We start from the raw sequence: 19,889 nt of genomic DNA on the forward strand, positions 1-19,889 counted from the left end.
TCTACTTTCCATCTGTACCCCTTCCACTTGCCCCAGTGACCTCATGTTCTGTTCTTCCTCTTATTTCTCCCCTCCCTTATTCTCTTTCTTAACCTTTCACTGTTCTCTGGCTCTTTTCCACTGCAATATAAGCAAGGATTTGCCTCTTAAAAATTGCACCTTTGACCCTGCTTGGTTCTTCATATCATATCTCATCGCCTATCTCCTCTTCATTCCTAAGCTCATTGAAGGCGCTGTTTATAATTACTGTCTGGAGACCCTCTTCTGTGATTCCCTCCTAGAACTCCTACACTTTGGCTTCTGTTCCTTTCTTGCAACTGCAACAGCTCTCACCAAACTCCCTGATGACAAGATCTCAGAAACAGTAGTCTATCCTCATTCTTCTTGACTTGTCAGTAGTGTTAGCTGCAGTCAACCAGACCCTTCTTTAAACTTTCCTCTTTTGTTGCTTTCTATGGCTGTTTTCTGCTTCTTCTTTCTAAACAGTTCTTCAGTGTATTCAACAAAGTTGTCTCCCAGTTTGGAGGGGTTTGGGTGGAAGTCTGGGGCTCTGCTTAGCCTGTATTCTCTTATGTTTTTAATGCCTTATGGGTTATTTTATACACAAAAAAGAATATTCAGCAGCCAAACGTATCTGTAGATAACAGATCTACCTTCTCATTGAAACATGTTTCCTCTCACTTAAGCTTATTAATTTGGAACCACACAAATGCAATTACAAAGCGTTTCACCCAGCTCTGCCTTAAGTCTAGATGTCTTGGCAAATGCCCAGACCAGACACATGGTTATCTTCCCTCTTCCACACAGACATGGGTGTTTTCTCCTCTCATATGCTAGGCTCTTTGTACTCCTGCTTAGCTGTTTGGAGTCCACTTTCCTCTTTTAGAGGGTCTTTTTAAGCATTTCACTTTCTTTGACACTGCCATCAACTGAGTCCCATTTATATTGCTCCTGTCCTTTCTGCATGGAATCCCAATGCCTTATTTTTTTTTGAAGAAATGTAATGTTATCACCACATACCTACTTTTTATGCCAATTCACTAGTGAAAATATTAGATAAAATTCTACCAAGCTCATCCTTAATGAACTCTACTGAAAAACAGTTCTTTCATTCTCCACAAGACTTTGTTCTCTCTCTGGTTCTTTATCTGTCAAATTCTTTCAGTAATCCCTGTTTTCTGCAGTTTGATATTGAATATCAGATGCCCAGATAAATTATATCTTTCGTATTTTTCTAGTTTAAAATTTCAGTCTAGTCACAATGGTGTAAGCATGCAGAGAGTTCATAATCTTGAACAGATTTGTACATTGTAGTAGGCAGATTGCTCAGGTCACCACATACTTTCATACCCCAGCAGGCCCATCTGAATTATGTGAGGTCAGGCAAGTTTCTACTCACTGGTGTGAGCCACAGGGAGTATTCCCTTGTTCTCTAGGTACCTTTTGGCCTGCTTTTACTTTTCCTTGCCTTCTCTATTCCAGATGTCATTCATGCCACATTAGCTCTACCAAATGCACATTGTCTTGATCTAACATAGGTAGCTGCTAGGGAAATGTAAAGATATATGCAACTAGAGGGAGCATGTGTACATACATACTGTATGTTTTGCAATTACTTTGTGTTAAATATGATTCTTGCTCACTTTTTCCTAAGTGTTGTTGCTGATGTTGCAAAGTACTTTCAGTAAAAGTCTGTGTGTTCACTGGCTCTAGATACTGCAATATTATGTAAAAAGGAATCCTTTTGGTCTAAATTTTTTCATACTTGGTTGCATTTGAAAAAAATGAATGCATAAAAAAATCAAGGAGTTTCATGTCACTGAAAAGCAGGGCAGTGTTTAACTGTTAACAGTAGCTCAATTTTTATCATTAATATAGATAACATTTAGAATTTCAAAACTTAAACAGTGACATCTAAATTGGGGGTGATATTTAATGAAGTCCATGGCTGAGTTTCAAAAACCTGGTTTTCATAATGTCATACAAATAATTGAAATCATGCCTAGCAGGCATCTGGACTAAAATTATGAGCAGAATGTAGTGGACCCAGCTGCTTTTGTGAAACCAAAATTAATTTCCATTTCTTTGTCAGGACTAATCAAATTCTTTTTAGGTTCAAGATTTGCTTCATTTTTACTGCTATTTCCAGTGTGCCAACACTGTATCTTTGTATAAGAGATCTAATATGTTCTATGCATTACAATATTTACTTCTTTCAAAGTTTGTTTTTGCCTGTTACTCATCCTAATTTCACATTCTATTAGTTTATCCTTCAACTGCAAAGAAACCATACATCCATTACCCTAAGGACCTTGACTACATACAAACTGTGATCTGTTCAGTTTGCATTATCCAGTGTGTAATTTTTGCATTATATCCTTTAGTGTTGAGGGAAAGAGAATGCTGGGGCAGCTATGAAGTCCCTTGTTCTTCTATTAAGCAGCTGAGCAACCTCCCACTGGGACAGGGGCTCTGCCTGCCTCTGAATCTGTTGTAAATCCCTCTACAGCCACACTTACTTGGATTTTGAATGGCAGTTTCTGGTTAGTTTAATCCTATTCCTAATCAATTTAAGATAAACAATTAGAAGTTTAATTGGAATTTCATGGCTCTTAATAGCTATTAAAAAAAGAAACCGAATTTTAACCTAATGCAGCATTGAAACTGAACAATGGAGGCTTGGTTATGGCTTTCAATTGTGCTTTGTGGAGCTGATAGCTGCTGAGAGACACAGCTTGGATACTCAGTTTCTTCTTGTCCCAAGGCATACCTAAAAAAACAGCTTGCAATGGAGCTGTAATTCTTCTGGGGCACTGTGACAGAAATGCCAGTACAGAGGGAGAGAGTGAAAGCTCCCACTTTCACCCAGTTCTAGCGACTCATGGGATGGTTGGGTTGTTATAAGTTGCTTGTGTCCAAGTGTTGCTCTCTATGATCTAGGTAGGTAGGACAAGGAAGAAAATGGTACCTTCCTCTGAATTCCTTGTGTGAACCAGGCAAGGCAAAACTTGAGCTGTCTCTCCAACTTCAAAAGGAAATGCCAAAAATTAAATCCTCCTGCAGCAGCACTAGCTGCACTGCATTGCCAGTCCTTTACAACTTGAGATGTACATTAAGCATAAATAAAGTTATAAATCTCTAATCTGTGATTTAAGTTGCAATTTAAATTATGCATCTGCTACCTTCATCTGATACAATTTTAACTTTTCATTCAAATATTTATTCTACATTGACTGGCTTAAATATTAAAAATTGTATTTAATATTTTTTAAAGTGTAACATGGATCTATACAGATATGCATATATGAAACAGAAGTATCTTTGTGTGTTCTTTTTATTGTAGGTATGTGTCATGTGCATTGGGATGCCCATATGAAGGAAACATAACACCAGCTAAAGTGGCAGAAGTAAGAACAAACTTCTGGCTTGTCTTTTTAATGAATCAAAAACACATTTTCAAATGTTCTAAGTAATTTTCTCTACTTAATCCTAAAAAGATCTTTAATGGATAAAGTTTAAGAAAAACAAACATAAAACATAGCTAATACTAAAACTGTATGCCTAACCTCACTCAGCCATATCCAGTCAAATCTAAGGAAAATAGTATGTTTTGATTGTTATCAGTCATAAGGAAAAAATACTATTTCCTCCAACAAGAAGGTAAGGAAATTCTTAGAGAAATATGCTCAAGCACATGTGTCAGTGGACCAGGTTGTATGAGATGATTTCCAGCACAACCTCTTGCCAAGGGTATCTGCTTTTAAATCCATTTTATGCTGGCACGAGCACACTGCGCTGTCAGCCACTAGAGCCACAGCTACAGCACTGTACTTATGGTGAGTGTCATGTCATTGACACATGAACCCAAACTCATTCCCAGTGGGATTTCCTACTACTTAACTTGTTCTACTGCTATGGTGGAATATTCCTTCCCTTCCTGCCCCCTTTTCCCATTTAGGATAAAGGAGAAAAAAGATAATGTATTAGTCCAGCCTTATTTTCCAGCAGAGAGAGACATGTAAAACATTTTGCAAGTGGGCAAACGGCATGAAAGCCGAAATGGACAGTAGAGAAAGTGGAGAGAATTCAGGAGGCACAATGCAGAACATGATGGCCTTTCTCCTGGAGAAAGACTTCTCTGTTACACTTAATCACCTACTTTTGATGATTTAGCAGAATTTACAAACCACTGTTTTTGTTTCTTTGTGACACTAGCACCTAGTCAACATTCTTCTGATTTATTGTGTTCTGCGTGTGTGGCTTTCGGGTCCTGTTCTCCTGCATCTTCTTCTGGTATACATTCCAGATGGAACTTGTGATAATGCTTCTCCCACAGCACTCACATATACTCATACTCTTTGGAAAAAACAAACAAACAAACAAACAAACAAACAAACAAAAAACCAAACAACAAAAACCCCTACACTGGAAGGTACTCAGTATTTCTAAATTAATTTGATTTAATATGAAGTGAAAATTGCAAGTGACACAGCTTTAGTAAGAGCAGTGATGACAGATTCAGCTGTGCTGTTGGTAAATTGCTTACTGCAGTATCATGTTCCCCAACAGGCTTCTTTCCATGTGTTGCTTGTTTTTTAACTACTGTCCTTGCACAGAAGAGCTCTGTTTCAGTTTGCCAGTGGGAGTGCTACTTAATGTTCCAAACCTGCAAACTTTTACTCACACAGATACTTTATTTTCTCTCTTAATCCTAAAACATAGCTTCCTGTGTACCTGTATTCCATAGTGTATGTGTTCAAGAATAAAAGCTGCCTCATTAAAGTTCTTGAGGCCCTGATTCAGCAAGCACAATGTTTATATAGAACCACCCGATTAGCTGTTAATGGATTTTACATAAACACATGCACTCATCCTTTGCTGAATCAGAATTATCAAAGTTACTGGATGTGTTGCTAAACCCTTTTGGAGGGCTGCCTCTCTGGTCATCATCTTTCTCAGCATGGGAGTGTGTAACTCCCTTTGCATTGCAATCAGCAGCTCCAATTGAAAAGTTTAGATTGTTTCTTCTGCAGTCAATAGCAGTGACCTTTTTTTTTTTTTTTTTAAGCAGAAGATTTTTTTAAATGAAGCAAAACCAATTACAAGGTGTGGCTTGTTAACCAGGCTACATGCATTTCTGGCTTACTAGGTGCATAACTGCTTTACACACAGTTATCTAGTGAGCGCAAACTTCAGACGCCTTCAGACTTCTAGAATCCATCTGGTACATTCATATGGCTCTTTATTAAAAAAATAATAATTAAAAAAAAAGTTCATTGATTAAAATAAACTGTATAGGTACTTTTTATCACTCTGCCTTTTGTTGAAATGGAGTCACTATTTGCTATCCTGTGGTTTGTGAATTTCAACCTTAGGGAAATAAGCTTTGAAAGTTGTTGGAAGCACTATATAATATCCATGAAGACAGTTGTGTTATCCACTGTCTTCCAGTCATATACTTGGCTGTTTTTATCTGTCTGCCTTCTTCTTTCTCTCCTTAGCTTTCTTTTAACCTAGAGCAGAGGATTCATACAAGTATTATCCAGCATACAGGCTGATCAGACTACGGAAAATGTGCCTCTTCTTATTTGAATTTGAATATTACAGAGTTTCCCTTGCAGCACAAGGACTGCAGTGTGTCTTTGTTACTTGCTTAAAATCATCTGTAACTCAATTATGACCTTTTGTATTCAGTTTAAGAGTATAGTTTTAGATGTTCTTTCCAGCAGTAGGATTGTTCACATGCCTAAGAGGTTGCAGTGTTGGGTCACTAACTCCCATTTTGATCAATGCTTGGTGTCAGGGCAGTGCTCCCAAGGGGAGCACCACAAGACTCATGCATAGTAAAACTGCTCAGTGATGCAGAACACAACCCTGTTCAATCAACAAAGCTGCAAGTTCGAAATCACATTCTGACTACACTGACAAAACAGTGTGCTCTCTTCTCCCCCATGCTCCTCCCAAAAATCCACATTGAAAACTTACAAAACTATAATTAAAGGGCTGACTCCTACTATTGTAGGATAGAAAATCCAATATGAAAAACTCGTTTCAAAGGTCAATTTAAGGTTAGATCATGACAAGTCAGTGACGGTGCTCAGCTTGTTAGCAGAGTTTCCCCCTCTCTTCTTTCATCTTTCAGAACTTAATTTTCAGAAGCTGAAAGACCTAAGGACTGAGCATGGAAAAGAAGTGAATGCAACATGATTTCTAGCAATTTATAAAGTGTCTTTGTCATCACTAAAATGCTGATCTAGAAAAAATTTGAATCATGAATGAAAAAGAACATGAGGAAAAAAATGCAGTCTGCTTTTTTTACCCTGTTCTTAAACAAAAATTGAAGACTGGGGATTAGCCAGAGGTAATCTACTACTTGCTGCAGATGATTTTTTTTTTTTCTTACAACAGTAGTCCAGTAAAAACACCTGCCAGGTGCTGAGGATATAAAAATATGCTGCAAGACAATATTTTTTGCAGTCTGGTGAATGTCCCTTTCTTAAAATGTATGTTGAATTTATGTGGATGCGAACCATGGGCTCTTTGACAAAGACTTTTACTGCCTTTGCAGTAGTCATAGCACTTTCAAGCTTTAAGCAGAACAATTCAGGCTACTTCAAGTTCTTTTTCAGCTGTTCTTTGAATTAAGTGAGCAGCAATATTAATCCAGCACTTCCAAGACTGCTGGTACAGCACTTTGTCAAGCTTTCTCAGACATATTCACAGCAATCCCACTGATGAAACCCCAGAATTGATTTAACAGCAGAGTGCAGTGCAGCTGAAGATGTCTTGGAAAGAGGTCATATTTTCTCATTTCTGAACAGTTAATTTCTAGATTGAGATTCCATTCCAGTGGAGTGGCCTTTCAGGATCGTTGACACACAGCGGGGAATGCTAAAGCAGACAAATAGGCTCAGCAACTGAAAATAAAGTGAAACCTTTTCCAAATAAATTCAGAATGTCTGAGATAGAAAGTTTGTATATTCAATTTCTAAAGCAGTATTTTTGGTGCAGGCATAATTTTATACTTCCTAGTATATGTCTCTCTCCATACAAACAGTATGGGGCCAGAACTCAAATATCTGTCAAAGAAAGAACTGCTTAGAAAAGTAATTCCAGAAACATGTGGGCACTACCTACATAAGTAAGAACTATTTGTGCAGGTATTGAGAAAAATTTTAAATCTGAATGTCTAGAATGTTAAGTGTTACAGTTTTGCTTTGTTAGTATTTTAATTTTCGCTTTCATGAAAAGCAAGAAAAATTATCAACTACAACATGGTAAAACTTCAGTTTCATTGATGCTTTCAGTGCCAAGAGAAAGCAAAATCAGGCTTCTTTTTAATTATTTTTTGTCTTAGTTCAGCCGTATGCCTGGCTCTGTGTAATAAGCAAACAAAAGGGCAGGTCTTTATCCTGAACAGCTTTCAAATGAAAAAGTATACAAAGAAAACCAAACAGCTGGGAAATCCCCAGAGAGAGGAAAATGTTGGGAAAGGGCTTGACAGAAACTTAATTCGTAGTGTAAAATGTGGCTTATTTGGATTCTACAGGGGAGTCAAAAAGCAAGGTTTTGACAATTTTGGCTTGGTTGGTTATTCCATGGACAGAAGCAGAACTATAAATTTAGAATAAGAGGATGGGACTTTCCTCTTGGGTGACAATCTTCAAGAATGAATAGAGTTTCTGATACATAGGTCCACCTTGGTGGGTCAAAAGCTGAAACTTGCACATAAGTATGTCCTTTTTATTTTATGTTCTTAACCCTGTTTTATGTTCTTTCATCTTGACCTCTTTGTGTTTCTCTGTTTCTAATCAGGTATCTAAGCGGCTGTACGGTATGGGCTGTTATGAAATCTCCTTGGGGGACACAATTGGTGTGGGGACTCCTGGAAGTATGAAAAGAATGTTGGAAGCTGTTATGAAAGAAATTCCTCTGAGTGCCCTTGCTGTTCACTGTCATGACACATATGGCCAGGCACTAGCCAATATCCTCACAGCCATACAGGTAACTAAGGTTCTCATTCTATAGGTATGATAGTAGCAGTCTTAGTTTAATTCAAATGCACAATTAAAAAAAATAAATCCAGCTTTAAGGAGATTACTAGAAAAGGAAAAGACACTCACTAAAAGTTCAGAAAGTATTGTTCATGCATAGGATTGTCTACAGGTATTACTGCAGTTGCTTTTTCAAGAAAATTTCAATTCTCTCCTACGTTCAATTTCATACAAAATTACTAAGAAACAGTGGCATTTATTATATTCCATTGATTTTGGATGAATGAGGGAGATAAAATATTTTTTTCTGTTGTCTCAGATTCCACTTAGGAACATGTGCATGATAAACTAGAATTTATATTTTACAGAGTTGTCTAAATATAAAATGGAATAATTCACATTACAAGGGCATGTAGTGATAGGACAAGGGGTAATGGCCTTAAACTGTAAGAGGGTAGATTTAGGTTAGACATTAGGAAGAAATTATTCACTATGAGAGTGGTGAGATGCTGGCAGATGCAATACATATTGCCCCAGGTTGTGGATGCCCCCCTCTCTGGAAGTGTTGAGGTCAGGTTGGATGGGGTTCAGAGGAACCTGGTCTAGTGGGAGGTGTCCCTGCCCATGCAGGTTGGGTTGGAACTAGATGATCTTTAAGGTCCCTTCCAACTCAAACCATTCTATGATTCTGTGATTCTATGACAGTTACATCTTGATTTCAGATAGATAAATCTAAATTATTGGTAATTATGTATACAGACAGAATAGTCTAGATGATTTTATCACTGTTAACGTGCCTTCAGTATGCTTTTTTTCTTTATCAATTATACCTCCTGAAGAAGATTCACAACAACTTTATATCATATTTAATATATTTTCAACACTGTGGCTAAGTAATGTGAAATAGTGAATTTTCATAGGAGATATTTTTGCCTTTGTGTTCATGTATTTGTAAAAAAATGGACACAATATAAGAAAGAGGCTAAAAGTTCTAGTGTAGTTTTTGTAAAGATACAATATTGAAAAATACCTTAATGTATGCATGCATCCCTAGGGAGACCTATTCTTACTAAATGTTACAGAATCAAAAGCTGTTTGCAAATCATAGGTCTATATTGTTCTGTTTTACAGTCAATGCATCTTCTTCTTCCTTGCAATTCAGGGAGCCATTTTTAAGGTCAACGTTCCTTTGTCCTGACTTGTTATTTTGGCAGAGCTCATATTCTGTTGTTTAGAAATAACAGCAGTGTGTTAACAGTATTAGGAATATAAGCAACAAGGAAATGTTTCAATAAGGCAATCTATGCAGATATTTGATTAAATACTGAAAGGCAAAATCTGGTGAAAAGGTTCCAAGTTCTACAGTGTTCACTTTTGACCCTTACTCACTTTTACTGTTGCAAATGTGTGTGTATGTACCATGGGATAATTAAATTGCTAGTTTCACAGTTTCAGTCACAGATGTAATAGCTAGAAGCATGAAAACCCCTGAGCATGGGAGGAGTTTGCCATAAAAATACTTGTAGCATTGTTTTTCAAACCTTTACAATAATTGCTGTCATGATGCCTGCTAAACACCGAATGATGGCTATGCTTTGCTAACCCTAGTATTTATTGTAAATGATTAGTGTTTCAGGTTTACCTCCTGCTCCTATTTTTTTTATTTGCTTCTTAAATCAACCATGTAAGAGTGTCGTGGTTTGGGACAACTCGACAACAAAGGAACAGCCCCATGGCTGCTCACTCAACTTCCCCCCCCACAGACACACACTGGGATGAGGAGGACAAAGCTACTGGGTCGAGACAAAGGACAAGGAGGGTTCTTCACTGATTAAGGTCCCAGGCAAAACCGACTCAATTGGGGAAAAAATAATAATTTAGTTTCACACTAATCAAACACACACAGGACACAGACAACACACAGAGCAGGGCTTGCATGTGTTACCCCACCCCTCCCTTCTTCCCAGGCTCAAATCACTTTGTTCCTGGTTTCTCTCCCTCCTTCCCCCAGTGGCACAGGGGGACAGGGGATGGGGTTTAGAGTCAGTTCACAGGCTGGTGGCTCTTGCTGTGCCATCCTCCTCAGGAAGAAAGATTCCTTACAGTCCATCCCTGCTTCCCCACAGGGTCCCTCCCATGGGAGAGAGTCCTCCAGGAACCTCTCCTTCATGAGTCCTTCCCATGAGGTCTGGAGCTGCTCCAGCCTGGGCTTCCCATAGAGTCACAGCCAACTCCGCTGGCACCGGAGACTTCCAAAGCTGCATAATCAGAGTTCACTGGCATCAAATCCACTGGCCACAAAATCCAAGTCCACTGGCCAAGTTCACCCTTCCTGGCGCCTTCAGTGATTGTTTCACCACATTCCTCCACGAGTGCAGGGGGACAGCTGCCATCTCGCCATGGGTTGCAGGGAAACTTCTGCTTGGGCACCTTCTTCCCCTTCTTCCTCACCAACCACCAGCACTGTTCTCCTTCCCCAGCACAGTTCTCCTCCCTCGATCCTTCTCTGCTCAGGTGTTATATCAGTTCTTTCCTATGTTAATAGCTGAGGTGCATCTATTGTCCCTCTAATGGCTCCTTGGCTGGTTTTGGAGCCAGGGGAGCTTCTCAGCCTCTTACCGGAGCTACTTCTGTGGCCCTTCCCCCGCTGCCAAAACCCTACCAAACCAAACCAGAACAAAGAGTAAAAGGTGAAAAAAGTTCTTAGGTACCTAATGTGCAGTTTAGGCTAATTAACATGTAAATTCAAGAGAATAACAGACTTTAAAACCTCCCCATGCAGCCTTCTCTGGTTTCTGGGAAGTCGGGGGTGTCTGATACCCTCCAGAAAACTCAACTATATGCTCCAATTCTGCTACAGTGCATGTGTAATGGTGGGATGTTTTTGGCTGTGCTGAGCTTGTCACAGATCTTGCCAGAAGTCCTTGATGAAGCAGGCATTACACAGTCTCTCTGGCTTTGTGGAAGCAGTTCTTTGGCTCGCTCTAAGGTAGGTCCCCGGGTTCTTGGATCCTCAATACGTCACAACGTCTCCTGTCCCTGGTCAAGAAACGAGGCAGCTAGCAGTGAATTATAGCTAAGCAGTACTGTTTCTAAAACTGGACAATTTTACAGGTCAGCCAGATGGAAAAGTGCCAAAGCCAGTAGATCAGAGTGCCTAGGTCACTTCTAACCTCTGCTGTTAGGCTTGCCTGTGCTTTCCTCTCTGCCAAAGAAACATGAACAGGTACAGTGCTGGAGTAAAACCCCTTGTCTAGAGCTCAGCAGTTCATTTCATAGCTGGAACTCTCCACAGATGCAATTCCTTATTCTTCCCCCTTTATGGGTCTGTGTGACCGATACAATATTTCATCATCAGTGAAATAATGAACTATGGTTATTGTTTGAAAACCATTTTAAAGAACATTCAGCATGCAAATTGCATTCTTCCTAAGAGATTGCAGACTACAACCTCAAACTGGGTACTGTTTTATTGTATATTGTATTTCCTAAGAATTAATGAATGACAGCTGGAAAGCCACAAATCACTCTACACTAATACAGGCATTGCTTCAATGGGAGATCTCCTAGGAATGGAAAGAGGTGCTGGTGATTCAGTAAGTGATTTTTTAAACAGATCACATTGTTCCATGCAGGATTATACTACCCAGAATATTTTCTTTTGTTTGGGGCTGATCCAAAGTCATCTAGAACTGACAAGCCATATCTGTATAAGAAATTAGCAGGGAAGTAGTATTGTAATTTTAGTATTCAGTTTTATGTATGTTGTTTTAGCAAAAGGATAGGTAGTGAAAGATGGGGGAGAGATTAGCCAACTTTGAAAGGATAACTAATATTTTAAGTTCTTGAAGCGAATAATATAGATAGAAAGCATTGCCTAGAGAAATCAAATCCACTTCCTTTTGTAAAGAGAGTCTGTGAAAAAATAGGAGGAACACGAAGAACCAAATATTAAATATTTTAAGTAGAGACATGACTGCCTCTTGGTTAACTGGTTATATATTAAAATATCAGAGTATATGATTTACCAAAGAGACGAATTCAGAAGATGGGAAGTGATGTGGCGATTTAGTTACAGGTTGTGGTATTTTGAGTAAAATTACATATGTGGGTTAGTTAATGTGACAAACACAAAATATAGCTAAAAGAAGCAGTAAAAAATTTATAGGAAATTGTTACAGACCTCCAAGGGAGGGTAAAAAGATGGGTCAGGCAAATTCTGTGCTAGAGAGGCCCCAGTAAGGTAGACCATTGATCTGGTGAGATTTGAGTTACCTTGACTATTAACTTCTGTAGTGTGTACAGAAACGGGTAAGAAAAGGAAAGTTTTTTAAGGGAAGTGATATGGAAATGTTTTCTTGCATAGCAGGTATGGTTGCCAGGAATAGCATTGTCTGTTTTCATAGCAAATATCTGAACATGAAAAAGAATAAGCAAAGAGGCAAAGAGAAGATCTGGCCAGTAGTGATACTTCAAGGAATGAAACAATTGCATGGTTATCCCACAGAACTTTATCAAATTCAAATCTAGCATAATTCATTTGTATAAACTGACCCCTACACTACTGAGATCAAACCTTAATTTAGAAAAAACAAGCATGAAACTCTAATGACTTACAGGGACCAGGAATTTTTACCACCTTGTGTAATCATTTTCATCCTGTTGGACACAATGAGATGAATGAGTTTGATGATTTGCCAAATTAAGTTACTTTTTATTGGTGCTTTCTTTTTCCAGAAAGTAGGAATTTTGAAATACAATCCACACTTTAGTGCCATAAATAGAATTTAGCAAGCCTCTAATTGAGTTTTTATGGTTCAGACAGCAAGATCCAAATTTGTGAATACAGGTTTTCATTACAAGCATAATCTATCCCCTTACAAAGAGTGTAATGATATTTCATTAATATCTTTGAGATCCTTGAATTGTAAAGATTAAATACACTTTTTGTTTGTTTTTTTGGTTTGGTTTGTTTTTTAAGTCCAAATAGAAATGGCTGGCTGCTGACATCTTTCCTTCATCACTTAACACAGTCGATTCTAGCCCCTTTGGGCAACTCTGGAGGGTCTAACCACCTTGCATATTTCTATGGCTCCGGTTTACTGGTGTAGTAAGGACTACATTCACACAAAGGCACTCCATCTGGCTAGGTTTTAAGTGCCAGAACCAGGAAAGGAATCTGAGCATAGGTGCTAAAGTTCATGGTTTATTAATTCACAAGGATCATTGTGTTACAGGAGTAGAGCTAACTACAGATAGCAGCCTGAAATGGTAGAGCCTACATTAGACACCTAAAAAAATTGTGTTTAAAATTCCTCTTTTCCAGGCCCCTGCCTGAGCTACCCTGCAGCAGTGTTGCAATTGTGCTTGCTCCCAGTCTTGTAGCAGCCTGATTCTCACCCTCATCTTCACCTGCTGGCTTTAATTCCTGGCTCAACCTCACACCTGTCTCATCACTAGGGACCTGCTGGATGATTACTGGAAGGTGACTGGTCTTGGTTACTGTCTCCAGACCTGATTCTTGTCTTGAATTGTTGACTCGACTTCCTAATTGCTTTTAGGTGAGGTTGCTTGCTACTGCCTGCTTAGCTGTGACTCCTGGCTCCTGTCTTGCCTTTATGGAGCAGTCTGTCCTTGCTGCTACCCAAGACAGTCAAGTACTTAGAGGAGGAACAAGCAACCAATATCTTGAGCTTTAAGGTCTGTTCTTAATGGCAAGCAATGCTGCTAAGCTGGGGGATAAAGCAGTTGTAAGGGTTAGCAGGTGTCATGTGTTTTGATCTTGAAGCTCAGCTGGAGGCTTTGTCTTGCAGAGAGGCAAGATATTGCCACTCAGTCATATTTTGAAAGCATATACTGGTGTCTGGGTGTACACAAAACCCTAACAGTTCTGCACTGGGAACCCTGCTGGGGAGAAAAGAGAGTCCAAAAAGTCAACCTGACAAACTGGTGTCTGTGTCTGAGGGGTGTCATGAATTTCAACATCTCTTTTAGGTGCCAGACTTCTATCTCTGTCATTCTCCTGTATTTCGGGGACTAAATGACTGAAAATAATATACCTATGATGGTGAATTTCCAAATTAATACAGAATCTGTAGGAACATTGATTTAGCATTTGTATCCTGCAGTCAGTTCTTCCACCTTTGATTTGTTGAGCTTATATTAGTAGATGTGTGCAGGGATGCAGGACTGATGCTGCTAGCTTATCTCAGGGAATGACTAGTATGTACAGCTAGAAGCCAAGCAGGTTGGGAGCTCAAATAGGAAGAAGGTAAATACATCTGTATACTAGTTATGTATAAATTGTTTTAGGGTTTCTGGTGGTGATTTGTTACCTTTTTACTGAGGTATGCATATAAGCACGCATACAAGCATACACAGAATCACATTTAATATCTTGATTAAAAAGAAGCAACAGTATAATTTTTTAAAATACCGTTTTCCAAATTTTAACATTGTAAAACCTCATAAGCACATTTTCCTTTGGTTTAGTTTCCATTAGTTTTATTCTGGTTTCTGAGTTCTAATTTCTTCTTTGCATTTCATTTACAAACAGGTACAAAGTTTAAACAAGTGTGTTTCTCCTGGATTTATGTTTAAATTCCCCCTTTTTTATAATTTTAATGCAAAGCCATAGCTGGGCTGTGATCTTTTGAGTGGTTGCTTGGACAGGGTCGCAAAAATAAGAGAATTTTAAAGCTCAGTGAGCTTGGTTGCAAAATGCTGCATTAGAGAGAGCAATGAGGACATGATGTGAGTAAAAATAAAACAGTAAAACTAAAAACTCCTCATTCCCTGTTTTTCTAAGTATGAAACAGCAATCCTAGGTAACAAAACAGACTTTAATTGAGAACAAAGAAAGCAAGATTAACTCAAAGCATCTTTAATTCAGATATGCACAATTATTTCTGTGCTGATATAAATGGTCCATTTTGGAGGGTCAAAATTTAGGACTGCTTTTTATCTGCCAGCAGTCTTGGTTTAACCAACATCTGAATTCCTTCACTTTCCCACTGTAAAACAGAGAAAAAAGTGTATGCACAAGTCTTAAGTAAAGATGTAAAACATTCTATCCTGTCTCCCAGCTTTGTCTACCATTGACTCCTATGCGTTATCTTCATCATTGGTAGTTCAGCTTCTTAATGACCATTGGCTACAGTCATGATAGGATTAATAATGATGCATACATCTACATCTCTAACTCCTGTCTAACTTATTAGCAACCTAAAATTGGATATTCAAGATAGTACCAAGAAAGAAAGGACACCCAACAGTTCTTTATCTACAAGAAATGCTCTATTTTTAATTTCCTGAAAAGCATAATCAGTCAGAGCTGTAGTGTCATAGATAAGCAACCACAGAAAAGTGTGAGGCTTTGCATGTACTCATGTACTAGCTGCAGAAGGCAGTCTAGCCATGTTTGTCTGTTGCTACACAGATAAAAATATAGTGATTTTGGGGAGCTAAATAGCAAATGAGGAAATGAACTTGTATGTGGTGGGCTGCCAAAGCCTTGTTTGAGTAATACATTAAATACCACTATGATTTTGTTTTATTATCAACAGTGTGCTGGGGTGCCCACTGTCTAGCACTGAAATTATTTATCTTTAAACAATTTTTTAACAGAACAAAAATAGTTATTTTAATTTAGTTAAAATTTTGACACTGTACTAAAGACAGGGCGTTTAAAGCCAGAAGGGAGGTATTGTATGAAATTAATGAAGTACAGGAGGCAGGAACCATAACATCTTGGCTTCTCTTTTCCTTACACAGCATGTCACTGTGCACATAACTTTTCTTCAGTTATTTTATTTGTAAAACAAAAATAAGGCTCATCTCTTTTAGTTTGCAAAATGCTAAAAACAATCTACAGAGGAAGAACATCAGACAAGTACATTATATTATTTATGTGTTATATTTATGTAGTCCAGATTTTAAATTATTTTTTTGAAATTGAAGTTTAGAAATGGAATAGATTTTATATTTGGCATAGAATGTAATTTTGAGGTTAAAGAAAGTAAGGTATATGAATGGGTATGTGATTCAAATACATACATGCCCATTGAAATTATCTGAGTTCTGTAACAGTTCATTTCCTTTCCCCTGCACAGTCTGGCACTCTGAAGAATTGGTGTAGGACAATACACAAGACTTGCCATATGAAATATGCACGTATTTTGGGATCTAGAAAACATGTTAATATCTTTGCATTCCTATTTTGGTAAATACTTAGAAATGGAGAGGTTTCTGCAGACCTCGCAAGTTTATTTTGCTGTTTGTTTACCAAGATATGTGAGGAAACAGCAGAAGACTTAACAGTGATTTCCAGAAACTAATTTCAAGGTTCAGATGGGGAAACATTAGAAAAAAATCACAGCTTGACTGAGAAAAGCTGTATGGGATTCAGGAAGGGATGGTCATGCTTCAGTATTTCACTGGAATTCTTTGAGGAAGCCACTGCCAAAGAAGACAAAGGATATCACATGCTTTGATTTTTCAGAAAATAATTCACAGTGTTCTGTACTAGAAGTTAATATTAAGGTGTGGAGGCATGTAATAAGCAGAAAGTTGGCTAAATGGTAGGAAACAAATGGAGTTATAAAATGGAATTTCTTCAAGCTGGAAAGCACCCATCTGCAGGGTTATGGAAGCGTTAGCCTATGGGTCCCAGGTTTTCCTGCTTAAATGGATAATTTGCACTACCATAATACTCATGTTAAGGGCAATTAGTCTAACTTGAAGAAATTACAGCTTTGAAATTTTAGACTTCCATTGTGAGAAACAGGATAGCTAGCACAATTTTTAAGTGTAAATCTGTCTAATATTCTAAAACACACAAAAGAAAACATTTGGGATCAAAAGTAAGAGTACAGTAATAGACATAATTTTGGTAAAACGAGATTATTTATTACAACATACCTGTCCTCTTAAAAAAGCACCTTCCTTGAGCTTTCTACTGTTTAATTTCTCCAGGAGCTAATTTATCATAGACACCAAATAATACTTCTGAATTATTTGTCAGCAAACTAAAAGACCCATTAGCAATGACACAAAATTCCATAGAAACCATCAGTTTTCTTATTTTTTTTTTCTGTTTCCTATTATTCCCTTTTCTTCAACATTGCACTTTTGTGAAGCTATGAGTTAAGAAAAGATGTTTGAGCTGAAGGATTACATTATATTGGCAAAGAAAAGAGTGACTGGAATTGTTTAAGTTTCAAAGCTAACAAAACAGAGGTGAATAATACTGTATTTGAAAACAGGTGGTAACAGAGGATGCAGAGAAGGCAGAGTTACTGATACCTTCTTTGCTTCAGTCTTTACTCCTAAGGGCAGCCCTTGTGAATCCCCAGATCCTGGTTGTAAGAGAGAAAGCCTGGAGGAAGAAAGACTCTCCACTGGTCAATGAGGATTGGATTAGAGATCAGTTGGGTAAACTGAACATACACAAATCTATGGGCCCTGATGGGATGCACCCACGAGTGCTGAGCGAGTTATCCTAGCAGTCTCCATAATTTTCAAAAGATCATGGCAAAAAGGGAGAGGTGCCTGAGAACTGGAGGAAAGCCAATGTCATTCCAGTCTTCAAAAAGTCCAAGAAAGACAATCCAGGAAACTACAGAAGGTAGGGAACCTAAGAATGTTATCAGGAGTAATCAGCATGGATTTACTAAGGGGAAGTCATGCTTGACTAACCTGATAGCCTTCTATGATGGTGTGACTCAATGGGTAGATGCAGTGAGACCAGTGGATGTAGTCTACCTTGATCTTAGCAAGGCTTTTGACGCTATGTTCCATAACATCCTCGTGAGCAGGCTCAGGAAGTATGGGGTAGAAGAGTGGACAGTGAGATGGACTGAGAACTGGCTAAACAGTAGAGCCAGAGGGTAGTTATCAATCGTGCAGAGTCCAGCTGGAGACCTGTAACTACTGGAGTCCACTAGGGATCAATGCTGGGTTCAGTCCTGTTCAACATCTTCATCAACATCCTGTATGATGGGACAGTGTATCCTCAGCAAGTTTGGAGGGGAGGATTGGCTGATTCACCTGAAGGCTGTGCAGCCATTCAGCAAGATTTGGACAGACTGGAGAGCTGGGCAAAGAGGAACCTAATGAGGTTTGACAAGAATAAGTCTAGAGATCTGTACCTGGGGAGGAATAACAACATGGACCACTACAGATCAGGAGCTGACCTGCTAGAAAGCAGCTTCATGAAGAAGGACCTTGGAGTCCTGATGGACAACAAGTTATCCATGGGACAGCAATGTGCCCTTGTGGCCAAGAAGGCCAATGGTGTCCTGGGGTGCATTAAGAAGAGTGTGTCCAGCAGGTCGAGGAAGGTTCTCCTCCCCCTTTACTCTGCCCTAGCGAGACCCCACCTGGAGTATTGTGTCAAGTTCTGGGCTCTCCGGTCCAAGAAGGACAGGGATTTACTTGAGAGAGTCCAATGGAGGGTACAAGGATGATTAAGGGACTGAAACTACTGTATTATGAGGAAAGGCTGAGAGACCTGGAGCTGTTTGGTCTAGAGAAGAGAAGACCAAGATGGGATCTTATTAATATATATATATAAATATCTGAAGGGTGGGTGTCAAGAAGGAGGGGCCAATATCTTTTCCTCTGGAGGCTTTAAAGACCCACCTGGATGTGTTTCTGTGTGACCTGCCCAAGGTGGGGGACTTGGACTTGATGATCTCCAGAGGTCCTTTCCAACCTCTAACATTCAATGATTCTGTGATTCAATGATTCTAATTGTGAAAAGGTACTAGACTGCAAGGTTTCTGTGAAAAAAAAAAACACAACAAAAAAAACAAACTTAAAAAGAAGATGTATACTTTAGGAAAGTATAAAAACACACGTTTTATCAAATTACATTACTACTGTGAGCACTCAGCTAGTTACTTTTGTAACTGAAAAACCATACTACAACAAATGAATAAATCAGACCTACATGTGGGGAAAAAAAGAAAACGTAAGCATTTATACTGAAAATCTGAGAGATGTTTTCCAGTATTCTCTTCCTATGTTTTTTTTTTTTTTAATTTAAATTTCTGCAAAATAAATAAGAAGGCAAGCAAATGAGCTAACATTACCACTGCCCCTTTTCTCAAACCAGTACAAAAGAAGCAGCAACACTGTTTTTATTGCTTTGCTATGCATTTTGTGCCAGAATGTGCGTAGTATGCAATTCCTGAGGAGCTGAAAGTTTTTGACCTTTCTTCCTGTGCTTCAGAACTTGATAACCTGATAGTTCACAAATAAATTCCTCATTGCTATTATTACAATTGTTACACTATTACTAGGAAAAAAAAAGTTTATACAGTAGACTTTGTTTCAAGGTTGTTATTTTTTGAACTTTTTAGAATAGGAAAGGGAATATAGGAGGGAATATATTTGTGTTATGTACTGAAATAGCAGCCAGCGCTCCGGAGGCAAAGATCTATTTACATACCTGTACAAACAGGTAGCCGGGATATTTTGTGGGTTTTGGTTTTTATTTTAAAGGAAACTTAGTATATTGTAAATTATTAAATATAGCAGATCTAAATTGTTTTAGCTGTGTCGAATGTGATGATTACATTTCAGAAGCTTTCAACCCTAGTTAGTGAACCAACAAGCCTCAGATCTAAGTCTGTTTCAGCGTACTAATCAAACCAAAGAGATCCTACATCAGTTGGAGATTATTCTCATCTCCAAATTCCCTCACTAGAGCTGACTTGGAGCAGAGACACAACTTCCCTTTGGCTTAAATTCAAATCTCAACTGTCTTTTAAAACATTTTCAAACCTGGAATTTCTCGTGGAAATCTCTGTATCTCTCTATATCTCTGCAAGTTCATATAAATTTATCACTCTATGTCTAAATGGAATATGGAGAAATCACTGAGCAAAGAGA

The 19,889-nt window shown here is 38.4% G+C and overlaps 1 protein-coding gene across 3 annotated transcripts in view; it reads left to right on the plus strand.

Annotated features, from left to right (window-relative positions):
• The window catches only part of HMGCLL1 (3-hydroxymethyl-3-methylglutaryl-CoA lyase like 1), an 83,878-nt gene that overhangs the window by 40,323 nt on the left and 23,666 nt on the right, over positions 1-19,889 (plus strand). For 2 of the 3 annotated variants that reach the window (XM_051615390.1, XM_051615391.1), the window contains exons 6-7: positions 3,344-3,407; positions 7,816-8,004. In XM_051615390.1, the coding sequence (XP_051471350.1) occupies positions 3,344-3,407; positions 7,816-8,004 (253 nt within the window). The remainder of the gene's footprint in view (positions 1-3,343; positions 3,408-7,815; positions 8,005-19,889) is intronic. The other variant, XM_051615392.1, reaches the window with a different exon arrangement.

Source organism: Apus apus, chromosome 3 (genome assembly GCF_020740795.1).
Source record: "Apus apus isolate bApuApu2 chromosome 3, bApuApu2.pri.cur, whole genome shotgun sequence".
Taxonomy (NCBI): domain Eukaryota; kingdom Metazoa; phylum Chordata; class Aves; order Apodiformes; family Apodidae; genus Apus; species Apus apus.